Source organism: Perissodus microlepis, chromosome 17 (genome assembly GCF_051167445.1).
Source record: "Perissodus microlepis isolate ML-2025 ecotype Zambia chromosome 17, ASM5116744v1, whole genome shotgun sequence".
NCBI classification, from domain to species: domain Eukaryota; kingdom Metazoa; phylum Chordata; class Actinopteri; order Cichliformes; family Cichlidae; genus Perissodus; species Perissodus microlepis.
Window position 1 is genome coordinate 29,268,459 of NC_140477.1, and position 12,735 is coordinate 29,281,193.

The 12,735-nt window shown below is 40.6% G+C and overlaps 1 protein-coding gene across 1 annotated transcript; it reads left to right on the forward strand.

The window, feature by feature from the left end:
* Positions 1 to 239: 239 nt before the first annotated feature.
* ttc14 (tetratricopeptide repeat domain 14) lies at positions 240 to 12,354 on the forward strand. Its single transcript, XM_084910026.1, has 12 exons — positions 240 to 833; positions 2,450 to 2,577; positions 2,706 to 2,905; positions 3,439 to 3,523; positions 3,899 to 4,028; positions 4,399 to 4,554; positions 4,695 to 4,766; positions 4,907 to 5,026; positions 5,430 to 5,552; positions 6,057 to 6,174; positions 10,446 to 10,552; positions 10,679 to 12,354. The coding sequence occupies exons 1-12, from the start codon at positions 700 to 702 to the stop codon at positions 11,649 to 11,651; spliced, it is 2,346 nt and encodes a 781-aa protein (XP_084766152.1). The 5' UTR covers positions 240 to 699; the 3' UTR covers positions 11,652 to 12,354.
* The last annotated feature ends 381 nt before the right edge of the window (positions 12,355 to 12,735 follow it).

Below are 12,735 nucleotides of genomic sequence, written 5' to 3' on the forward strand. Positions count from 1 at the left end.
TGGGCAATAAAATCAACCTTTGCTTGCTTGAGGTACACAAGGCTCACATTAAATCAGGGGTCAAATGAATTATTCTGCATAACAAATCAAAATGTCCATAAAAAAGAAAGCTGAATGTTCAAAGACTATTACAAATAGGGGCAAGATAAAATTTGCGTTAAGCGGTAAATATAAACACGAACTAAATAGCAGTTATCGCCATCGTTCCCATGTGGTTCTTGTTTCTCCCGACTGTTTCAGTGTGACACACACGGCGCATGCTCATTTGTCCACGACTCCTGGCTTACTAGTGAATTTTTTTTTCAGCATTAGCTAAACTTTGAATAGCTAAAACAACAATTTTCCTTGTGTTGCATGAACACCTTGTCCGTGTATGTGCAGTGCCGCAATATTGGGGCTTTTTATGAAGACAAACAAACTGCGGAAACAGTGTTAGTGCGGCTTTTTGCTGGTGGGTTTGCTAGCTAGCTAAACAACAGAGATTGGTTGTTATCTAACTTACATACATTAAAGTGGACTTCTCAGTCTTTTTTGCAAATAATTAAACGTTTTTTAAGTTTGGAAAAAATTGCAGTACTGTCTCAACCTCAAGGTAAGCTCTAAATTGTGCTGGCATGGGCATCGCTAAAAGAGTGCTCGGCCGCTTCGGTATTTTTTGACTCGTACAATAATGTGAGTTCAGTCCCGTAAAAGCAGAGAATGGACAGAGACTTGTTGAGGCAATGTCTGACGTATCATGGACAATCCCTGTTCAACACGCTGAAATGTGAGCAAACGGAAAATCCAGACTTCCAAGCGGTGGTGTCTGACCTCTGCAAAGCCACGTATGAAAGGTATGTCTGAGTTTATGAGCACCACGGCAGGCTGCTGCAGAATGCCAAAAGTCACAAGTACAGACAAAATGCTAGCGCATCATTATTTTCTCTTAAAGTGTTAGACAAAGATGATATTGCATATAGGTTGTGAATTAAACGCTCTGAAAACAAATTTGAGTGAATATCACAGTCTTATCGCCAGTATAATTTTACTGTTTAAATCTCCTATTGCTCGTCCAGCAGATTTTCAGTTCATAAGCTAACATCTGCCTAGAAATGGTGACGCTAATGAGGAATTTGCAACTTTTGCTTGAAAATTCTCTGAATTTAAAATGGCTTATAATTAAATTGCACAAGAAATATGCAGAAAAGGACTTCACCACACTTATCAGCTTTTGAATTGGGGTATTTTCAGTTCCATTGCCAGAGATGTCTAAAATCAAGCACCTAGACATGCAGTCTGACTTTACAGACATTTGTGAAAGAATGAGTCATTATAAGGAGCTCACTGAACACATGTGGGGTACTGCAAGACCATGCCACTCCTGCAGCAAATCAGTTTATAAAATGTCTTCACTCCCAGGTTAGGTAGGAAGCAGACCATATGAACTAGACAGGCAACAAACTTTGACAGGCAGCCATCGAGTCAAGTCACTTTGCAATTGCAATAAAAAACACACTATCAATATTTAGAACTATACATGCAATGTACACTAATAAAGAAATGCAGCCACAGATATAAAATTGCAAAAATACGTGCTATAAATGTAGCTGCACAAACTGATGAATGACCTCTTTTACATTTCAAATCAAAGTCTGACCTGCAGCAGCCCCTCCACTCTGTTTGCAGTTGTGCTGGGTACAGTGATTGATGCAGAAGAACTAAATTCATGTGAAACCATTAATTAAACTGGGCATGCAGTGCAGTAACACTTACCAGCGATGTGGAACTTTGTGGAAGTTTGTTAATAACAAATTGTATGACTTACTGAAACGTATATTTGAAGTATATCAGTATAATTCAGCTTAGGGGGCACAGGGACTTTACTGGATGAGCTGTGAGCCCCACACTACTCCTGAGTATTCTGTGATCAGCTGCTCATCAATTGCTGAGGCACACTGTGTCAAAAAAAAAAAAAAATCCCCAACACTCTGCTGACCTTATTACTGCAGGGTTCCAAGTCTCTGACATTAACATCAGTACATGAAAGGCACACCATGAGCTTCATGGCATGGGTTTCCATGGCCGAGCAACACCTGTAGGTGTAATGTGTCAGTGGCGCACTACTTTTGTCCATGTAAGCATATGTTGTTTCCACACGTTTCCCCCCCCCCCAATCATTTGTGAATGGTGTAGTTAAACTAAAATACCATTGTATGAAAAGAGATGCAAAAAGTACGCATCTGCTTGTGACTAGCTACTGCAGCTGTCATTGTACAATAAAAATCAGTAGTGTAATACAATAACTCTCAATGAAGGTCTGTGAACAAAGAGCAGGAGTGTGTATTAATTCAACCTTTTTCTGTTGCATTACTTCATTTTCCTTTGCACCATTATACAAGAATTAGTTTGTCATAGGTGAATTCAGTCCAGCTGATCTTACTGATCTTTCTTTTGTTGTTGTTCTGTGCAGTAGGTGTGAAGAGCAGAGCAACCCACTTGTGGAGCAGTTCATTGCCAGGAAGGCTGACATCCTGTTCAGTCCAGTATGGAGGACTGCTGGTCTTCGAGGAGAGGAACACGAGGAGGAGGAGGCTGTAGGTGTGTGTTGTTCATTCTTGTGCGTGTAAATGAAGATGAGTATGACTTGCACATAGGCCCTATCTGATGTTGAGAAAAGTGTCTGTATTTTGTGACACACTGCATCAGATCTGTCTTCGCTCTTCCAGAGCCCTATGCAGTCATGCCACCGATGGAGGTATTCATGGAGGTGTCGTATGAGGAGAGGCGATCCATGATTTACCGGGATTTGGAAAGAGGAGACATTGTGGTGGGGAGGATCAACAACATTAGAGAATACGGCTTCTTTCTCACTCTGTTTTGCACAGCAGGAGGTCTGAAAAGAGACATTGAGGACTTAGAGTTGTCGGTAGGTCAACAAGTTCAGCCTTTTGAATGTCATTGAGTTATGTCATAAATCATCACTGTAGAAGCTGAAAATTTGGGCCTGTTGGCCAGTTGTTGATGAAAAACCGGCTGTGTAGCTCTGGGAATACCCGAGTGATTGCCAGTTCTTTCTTTGCGTGGAGTTTACATAAGAATACAGTCATGCTTAAAATTCATGTTATGAGTCCATGTGATGATATCTGTGCTGTAATCGTCATTTAGTCTTGTGCTTTACGGGACGTACAGGAGTGGCAGTTCCAAAAGATTTCTGCTTTTCATCTTCGTGTCTGTTGTAAAAAAACACCTGCATATTTGTCATCAAGCCACCTCAACTGAGGTATTACAAGTGAAAAAATTCCTCAACAGAAAGCTTCTTGGAGAGTTTCTGTTGTCAGACTGTAAATGGTGCAGATGTTGTGTAATTAAATTTGCTGCTCTGTCCACCTGAACTAAATCTGCCATCCACCTTGCATTTTACTATTGTTTCATAAAGGCACATCTTTCTTCACCCTTCAGGCTCTGTGTCATGTCAGAGAAATTCCCTCCACTGGCAGCCATGATGATCCCCTGGCGTACTACCAGATTGGGGACTTCATCAGAGGTTTATGTCTAACACAACCAGAACACTGAGGTCCAGAATCATATACTGCAGTTCTTTTCAGGAGCCTTTAAAACATTTTCTAATAATAGATTTATTAGACAGACAAAACCTGCATAAAGTATATTAATCTAGCTGATACCTTCATTCCACGGAAAATTGGCCTATGATAGTGTCTTTTTCCATTTGAGGCTTTTTTGTGTCTCAACACAACCTATATCTTAAAGTTTTAGTCTTTTATCCTATTTTAATTTTCAGGTTTGCAGTGCAGTTATAATCATAGAAATGCTTGCTGCTTTTTGAATTCCATAGTGCTGCTTCGCAGTACTGTAATGGGATATGTAAAGAATGACGGTCTGATCTTTTCTTATTCTGTAGCTGGAGTGAAAGATATTGATCGCTACCAGGAGAAAATCACAGTGTCGCTCCATCAGGCCTGTCTTTCTTCGAGCTTGGAGCACATCAAACTTGGTGTCATTACCAAGGAGGAGCTGCCTGTTCATTACAGGTAAAGAAAAACAACACGGATTGCTGAAAGAAGAAAAACAAACCTGCTTAGCTAGTTCGAGTGAATACTGTTGCATAGCATTGCATTAAGAAATGTCACACAAGCATTTGAACTAGTGTTTCATATCAGGCTTCAGTTGATTGTAGCTGCAGCAGACCATCTGTATTCGCAGTCACTGCTCATGTAAAATGTAAAGTTTGGGGATTCAATTTTTCTTTTTTATATTCATGCTTTTTTCAAGAATATGATGTATTTTGTTACACAAATGAGTGGGCTGATATGTAGCCTGAGCTTTAATATAAAAGCTTAATCTGATATAAATATGTATTAATGCATTAACGTGTGGTTGCAGTGACTGCTCTCTCCTTAGTCGTAGTGTTCAGGCAGCCACTGACTCCAGTGAGACATATGAGCGTATACTGACAGGTTGCCATGGATACCACAACCCCTCTGTAGTGGACTACTTGCTGGAAAAGGTGGGAATTAGTGATACCCACCCACCGTCAATGATGCGAGGACTGCAGAGGTAAACTTTTAGTTGGTGCGATTACACAGTAATTCCCCTAATTTCATACAAATTTGCAAGCAGATTCATGCAATAATGGAAGTTTGGACATCTAGCAAGGCTGTTAAATAGTGTGGTGTCTATGGTTCTTTTCTCCACAGTAAACTTTTCCAAGCAGAGGATTTTGCTTCTGCAATCAGGAAGAAACAGTCTGCATCCTGGGCCTTAAAGTGGTAATGTACTAGCTATCAACTTTGACCACAGAAAATGGATGGGATGTTGCATCATTTTGTTTTTGGACCACTTATTCCCCCTGGCTTAGACTTCACAATAATACAAACCTGACTTGTATTTTGCTTGTGTGTTTTTCAAGTGTCCGTGCAGGGGTGGACCACTTCAAACATGGTCGCCATGTGGAAGCCATGAATGAATACAACAAAGCCTTGGAAATAGACATTAGTAATGTAGAAGCACTGGTGGCACGTGGAGCTCTGTGAGTCTGCTTTCAGTTCAAATGATGAGAACTGTTGTTGTATAACTCTGTCCTTGTTTGAGATATTCCCTCGTCTTTCATGACCCTGTAAACACCTAACTGGTTTAAATTACAAGAAATATATACAGTGTTTACAATAGTTTATTTATTGGATGCATCAAGACATTTTAAACGACTTTGGCAAGTTTCCTCATACCATTTCCCATACGAGAATGGAATGAGGAACAGTAATTAAGACACCACACCTGGTCCTGTACTACTGTCGTAGCTCTTTGGAATGAAAAGTTGCTTTTGGCTTAGTACCTCGTAAACACACATGACACTTGTTACCGAAACCTGGCATAGTCCTGAAAATGAGATCGATCTTATCGTCTTTTTTGTGCTTCTTTCACTTTGCACACAGGTATGCTAACAGGGGCAGCATCATGAAGGCAATAACAGATTTTGAACGAGCTCTGGAAAACTGTCCTGATCACCGCAACGCCAAGAAGTATCTGTGTCAGACACTAGTGGAGAGAGGAAAACAGTAAGCACTGCTTCACTTAGTAGGCAGATGTGAAATGAGAGCTTACAGTTCAGTAGTGATCTACTAGTTGAAAGACTCAGATCAGAGAGAAGTTTAAGAATGTTAATGAGAAGCTGCCAGCTCCACCACCTTTTTCTTGTTACAGTGCACAATGGGCCTGATATGTCAGTATGCAAATACTATTGATTTTAAATCCAGCTATGAAGAGCGATGTGCAAGGTAACTATAGACAGAACAACTTTGATTTTTCCCAAGGAGGAAACGAAGCTTTCTCTGGCCTGCTCCTTTTTCCCTGTTTAACCATTTCACAGCCTGATTATGGTGCACTGCTAGTGTTTATGAATAGAAGCTGCATAGAAGGACGAAGTTAGGAAAAGGTTCACAGGCTATTCTGAAATAGGTGAGCGAGCATCAGCTCAGCTGCTTTGTTCCCGTGAAAAAGGGAGTAACGTATAAATAACATGTATTATCATTTACTCAAAGGATGTTTGTTTGTGCTTGCAGGCTTGAGGAACAGGAAAAGCTAGTAACAGCTGAGGGATTGTACAGAAGAGCTCTAGCTTTAGATGGCTCAAACCCTGAGGCACAGGAAGCCCTGCACAAGATCACAGACACTATACAGGTGAGCGGACACAACACACACACACACACACGCATACACACACACACACGCACGCACGCGTGCCTGAGGGGTTCAAAAAAGTTGGCAGGTATGCAGTGTGTGTATTTTAGGCTTAACTATTAAAGCACATGCAGAAATAATGGTCCCATCAAAGTTTAATTTTAAAATGGTGTTATTTCTGTGTGACTTCAGAAAAATTAATAAAAAAGGTGGAAAAAATGAGCAGCTGCTTGTTGCTCTGACAACACAGAGAAAGGGATGGTATGAGGACAGATTAGTGTCTCGTAAAATTAGTTGACAAGTTCCCAGAACTGTATTTATGTGTGCTCTGCTTAAATATGTTTAACATGTTTTTTTAACAAATATGTGTGGCTCTGTGTACTGACCACGAGAAAACAGGCACACTAAAGTTAGCAGCTAACCGGTGACCACTGGGCACTAAGCAGCTACAGATCCAGATATTTCTGATAGCAGTAAGAATTTTTCCTTGCTCAAAAGAGGCCTTTTGGGGTGTTTACGCACATGATCACAGTAGAATTCAGTTAAAAAAAGAGTCAGTTTTAAGCCCTCGGTATACCTGCTGCTTTGGTTGCTTTGTCCTACGCTGGGAATGCCACTCACAGCCACATCCATTTCTGTTTGCTGTGGCAGTGCACGTAGCTGCTGTAGTATTAAACGATATCCTGAACAATAGGTGAAAAAACCTCTACATCCGCACTGACAAGGGAAGAGAAGAAGTGAAAACTGGAAGCAAAAGAATTGCTGAGGTTGTTTTTACACAAATAACTTTACATAAAAAAATGTGAGGGAAATCTGTTTGTTTTATGTAACTGAAAAAACAAAACTGTCCAATATACTAGATTTTTAAATCCCCAAATATTAGTCTGGAAAATCCTCTATCGGTTGGGCTGTGCTTTTCACTCCCATCAACTTTATGAAAATGTATTACATTCAAAGACTGAAGAAAGAACTGTGAATATTACAGCATTAGTGGAAACTTGACAGGTCAATTTGAAGTAGTTGATAAAAACGGGTGTTTGTAGTAATATTAATGAAGGCTGTGTTATATGCAGGTACTTCCCCTAATCATTGTTACTACCTGTGTCCTTGCTTTAGAATGGCTGCTGTGAAAAGACTGTTGTTGACAGATTATCATAAGATTGTCTTACATGAAGCAGTGGATTTTGTGGTTAATCTGAGGCTTGTTAATTAAACACTAAACATTTGCACAACTTTAGCAGCTCAATAAATAAGGAACACCTCCTGTACCAAGACAGTGTTAATTTTATACATGCAGGCCTTTGACACTCGTTCAATGTTGACCTCTGTAACTTTTAATATAGGACATGAATTTAAAAAGGTTTACTAGTTATTAACTTGATTATCAGCAGTTTTAACTTAAGCCTTTTGTATGTAAGGTGTAGTATGCCACAACACTGAAAGGGCTAAGGTAAGTCTTTGGTAAGAAATGCATTAATAAAGGTGATTTATTATAATAATAATAATAATGGATTGGATTTATATAGCGCTTTTCAAGGCACCCAAAGCGCTTTACAATGCCACTATTCATTCACTCTCGCATTCACACAGTGGAGGCAAGCTAGTGGAGGCGCCTCTGTCAGTCTGTCAGCCAGTGGAGGCGCCTCTGTCAGTCCACCAGCAGACTGACAGAGGCGAGGCTGCCATATCGCGCCATCGGCCCCTCTGGCCAACACCAGTAGGCGGTAGGGTAAAGTGTCTTGCCAAGGACACAACCAAGGACACAACGACCAGGACAGAGAGCCCGGGGATCGAACCGGTGACCTTCCGGTTACAGATACGCTTCCCAACCCCCTGAGCCATGGTCGCCCCAATAGATTGGGGCCCATAATAGATTGCCTTGTAAAATGTTTAACAGTGAAATGGCTCATTATAAAAGACTAACTTTTCAGTTTGTTGACAATCATAGCAAGTCATTTAATTTGCATAGCAAGACAATGCTATCAACTTTGATGGTAAAGGTAAAAATAACCTTAAATTTAGGGATAAAAATGAGGGTGAGGCATGTTGTGTGACTTTTGTTTTTTTTTTGTTTGGGGGGGGACTAAAGAATGGTAAATGGCCTGTATTTGTATAGCGCTTTACTTGGTCCTAAGGATCCCAAAGCGCTTTACACTAGGGGTGGGCGATATAAACCATATACGATAGATAAGATATAAATTTGGCCAACGATAGAGATTTTGACTATACCGCTCTATCGCGATAGCGTATGTTGATGACGTCATCAAGCTGCGCCTGTTTTGGTCGAAAGCATCACAGCGGCTACAACCATTATCATCTGCAAATTATGCTCGGCGACAGTCGTAGCAAAGAGATGAAGCACTCTTGAAATATGGGGAAAGCCAAAAACTGCGCTTCCTCCACTTCCGTAACATCGATTCATCAATGTTGAATTCTCTCGCAGCTGCTCTATTCCCATGTTGTTGCAGTATATTAATAACTAACCTTGTATATTGGATGAATAATCTCAGTTGTTCTCCTGACTGAAGTTTGGCCCGTGTATAGCATCCTGCTATGCGATTGCATTTGTCCCTAACCACCAGAAACCCTCACGTTAACTTTTATCGAGTGGAAAAAAGTTGGCGTTCATCCTCCAGCTTCACTGTGCTAATGTTATGCTAACATAGCTGTGTCGCTAGCAATCAGGTAGCACAACATTATATACCAGGTAGTCCAACTTCAGTAACCCTGCAAACGCCACTGCTGTTTAGTTTTCTGTCTTCATTTATGTTGGAAGTGGTAGCAGAGCTGTACGTTTTAATTAGTTTCAAAAATCTCTGTCAGAACATGGTATGTCATGTTTAGGTGGAGACTAGCGAGCTAACTTCCTGTTAACTTGTAACTCCGTTAAATTTAATAAATTCTGTTTTCATGGATGCCTGGATGTTAAACTTAATTGTTACACCTGGTAAAGCAGCAATGCTGATGATTTTATTAAAGATGAAAGAATTTAGACCGTTTTTAACTCTGAGCGTTCGTTTGACTTTGGGACCTGAAGCGGACGGAGTTTTGGACCCAGATTACTCCGCGAAGCTCCTAACTACGGCAGCCGTAATGCTCTGACAATCCATCAAGCAGTGCGGCTTACCAAAGTTGTACTAAAACATTTTTTTAGCAGATTTCTGCACACCAAAATCGGTTCGAGGTCAGTAAGCACAACCAGAATTCATACATAAGGCACACTGTCGATTTTTGAGAAAATTAAAGGATTTTAAGTGTGCCTTATAGTGTGGAAAATACGTTATACAGAAGAAAAGAATATATCGCGATATATATCATTACCGCACGTGCTTCAAATTATACCGCGATATGGATTTTAGGCCATATCGCCCAGCCCTACTTTACACTATACACAGTCATCCACCCATTCACACACACATTCGCACACAGAAGGAGAGAGTGAGACAGCAAAGAGTATAACAATAAACAGTAAATGTGTGTGGGTATGCCTGGGTGCTGAAGAAAGACATGAGCTGCTGTCCATGGTGTTGAAACCAGTTTGAGCACATTTCTAAAGTGCATATTATTCATGTAGGAATGTTTTCTTTAAAAACAAACAAACACTGTATTTAAAAAAGAAAAAATGCTTTTCTACTTTGCTCCGAGCACTGTGGTTTGTAATACTGATGAACTGTTTTGGTGTGTATGTGTGTGTTCGCAACCCTTGGACTCTGACCCTCTGCCCTCTGACCTTCTGACTGCTGCGTTCTTGTCACCTGCCTCGTGGGGGGGGGGAAATAATCTGCACAATGGCAACAATGACTCCTCTTCTCCTGGATACTTGTGTTCCGTGTCCCGGGTTCAAATACGGTAATGTTGAAACCTTCTCCACCTAATTCTGGGACAAATACCGTTTCTTTGCACATCTCTGCTTGCACCTCTGTCCTTCCATCAATCTAAAAAAATTTTTTAAATCTACCCCTGCTCTGGGATCATACCACATCATTCTCTATGGTAAATCTGTAACTCATCACACATTTCTCTTCCTGCGATCTGTTTGGTTTGTGACGTTATGTATGCTCTACAAACCTCTTGATTTTTTTCTTTCCCTCTCCATACATACTTGCTCTGATGTAAATGGCTGAATAAATGAATGAATGAATGATTGTTGTTTCGGGATTTTTGCGTGGTTTTGGGTCATGGCGTGTATGTCTTTGAATATGTTTCTGTGGACTTTTGGCTGCCTGCCATTGTCATGTCTCGTCTTGCCTCGCCTCACCCGGCGACTAAAGAAATCGATTCGCCTGCGAGAGGAAGCACTGGCTAAGGAACAGGTCAAAACTAAGAGTGGCCAGAGCAGTGCTGAAAAATTACGTAAGATCTTAAAAGAGGAGAAGAGGTAAGCTGACCGATTGATTTATTTACTTAAAGCTAAAAGAAAAGCCACTTCTGTTAAGGACAGCCTCATAATACCCCGTCTGTTTTACCATAAAAATATTATCAGTACATGTGTTCTATTTTTCAGGATGAAGAAAAAACGGAAGAGATCATCCTCCTCCTCATCCTCCACTTCTTCAAGTACATCCTCCTCCTCCACATCATCATCGTCCTCTCGCAGGCAGTCTAAAAAGAAGAAAAAGAAAAGGAGGAAATCAGAGCGTGGAAGCAAGCGCCATCGCAGGATCTCCTCAAAGGAGAGCAGGAGAAGCAACGAGGGTAAGAAAGATAGGAAGGAGAAAGAGGAGGATGATGAAGTGGAGTGGTATCCCGCACCTTCCAATACCTCAGCTACTTTTCTCAACCAGGTGGGGGGCCTGGGGTTTGGAGTGAGGGACGAGGAGCAGGTAGAAGGGAAGGATGCAGATGATAGAAAGAGTTTCAAGCTGTACTCGCTGTCAGCAGCTTCAGAAGAGGAAGAGTCTGACTCCTCACAGAGAGAAAGAAAGGGAAGAGACAGGGAGGAGAGCAGGACGAAGAAAACAAAGAGCAGCCTGAGCAGAAGCCCAGATAGAGAGAAGATTAGGAGCAGGAGTAGAGAAAGGAGGAATAGAAGTAGGGATGGTGACAGGAAGAAAGACAGAAGAAGCAGTGACTCCAAAAGGAGAAGTAGTTTAGATGAAAATTCCAAGCGGAAATTATCCTGCTCGTCAGGAGAGTTGGAGTATTCGGGTCGTAAATCTAGTTACCGACCTGAGCATTCAGGAAATTCCGCTTCCAAACACGCAGAGAACAGGAATGACTCATCATCCAGGAACCTCTTTGAAGAGAATAGAGGGAGGCTGGAAGTTCACGGAGCAGATCAGGTGAAAAGAGAGAAGGAAAGTCGAATGGAAGAAGGTACCATGCCAGATCAAGGACACAGTAAAAAAGGAAGTGCTGGAAATCAAAATGAACAGTGCAGCATGGGGGCCAAAAAGGACCTCCCTGCAAACCTGTTGGATATTTTTAACCAGATTGCTCAGTTTGAGAAGGAAAAAGGAGTGAAACCAAAAAAATAACAAGAGGGTATGATATCCATACAGGTGTTCGGAAAAGAGGTGAAAGTAACATTTGTACCATGAAACTACTCTCTGGACTGCATCAATACTCCTGATCTATGGCCAAATCTGTTGCTGATTGAATGTCACCAGCTATTTTTTTTTTTTTTTTTTTTTTTAAAGTTTGTCTTTTTGCAGAAAATGAGCCATTTTACTTTGAAAGGTTGTTATTCTCTATGTCAGACTGGAGTCCTATAATAATTTCCTAGTAACTGTTTGTCAAAATGTCCTGAAATGTTCACCTTGATGGGTTCAAACAGGTTTAACACTTTAAAATAATGCTACAGTAAATTCATATTTTTAAACTGGCAAACAGTACATGTCATATCTAAGCATGAGAATATCAGATTCAGTCCATATTATTACATTATCTTCAGAAGCATCGCCTTTAGAGAATAGTGAACATTTTGACAAGCTGTTGCATAACTTTGCTCTGTAAGCTTGATCATCTGTTCTGTGACGCTCTTTTTGCTGTCAAAGAAGTTGACTGCCTTATATTTACTGCTGTGTGCCATGTTGTACATTCTTTCTGTGGCTTGTTAAACCTCTGTCCAAACAATCCTTAAGACTATACTTAGTGCAGAAGTTCCAGCTGTATTCTGACTAATTGTTTCCTGTAATAAAACAAAGTCAGTTGAGTCAGTAAAGCATTTCAAATATCAAACCTGCAAGTCATTAAAGTCCTTTTTTTTTTTCTTCTTCTTTTTTTTTTATAGCTGTCATCCAATACACGTCTGCATGTTATCTACAGTGATGAGCACTGTGTTACAGAAATGAGATCAGGTGCAGATATAATCAATTAGATGCAGTGTTGTGGAAAAGTATTTGCCCCCTTCATGTTTTTTCCCTTCTACATTTATTGCACTGAAATGTTTCAGATCACCAAACAAATTTTAGTATTGGACAAAGATGACCCAGGCCCATTGAATTAAGAAATCACTCAAATAGAACCTCTGACATAGGCTTAAAAAAAATCTCAGAAAATGCAACACATCACACCACTATCTAAAGTCATTCAAGAGCATTTACGAATCAAAGTCACTGA

What these genes read in the sequence shown, in the direction of transcription:
- ttc14 (XM_084910026.1), top strand. Translation starts at nt 700, where the DNA reads ATGGACAGAGACTTGTTGAGGCAATGTCTGACGTATCATGGACAATCC. An exon ending in ATGATGCGAGGACTGCAGAG is followed by an intron (nt 4,555 to 4,694) that starts GTAAACTTTTAG and finishes TTTTCTCCACAG; the next exon opens with TAAACTTTTCCAAGCAGAGG. An exon ending in CTAGTGGAGAGAGGAAAACA is followed by an intron (nt 5,553 to 6,056) that starts GTAAGCACTGCT and finishes TTGTGCTTGCAG; the next exon opens with GCTTGAGGAACAGGAAAAGC.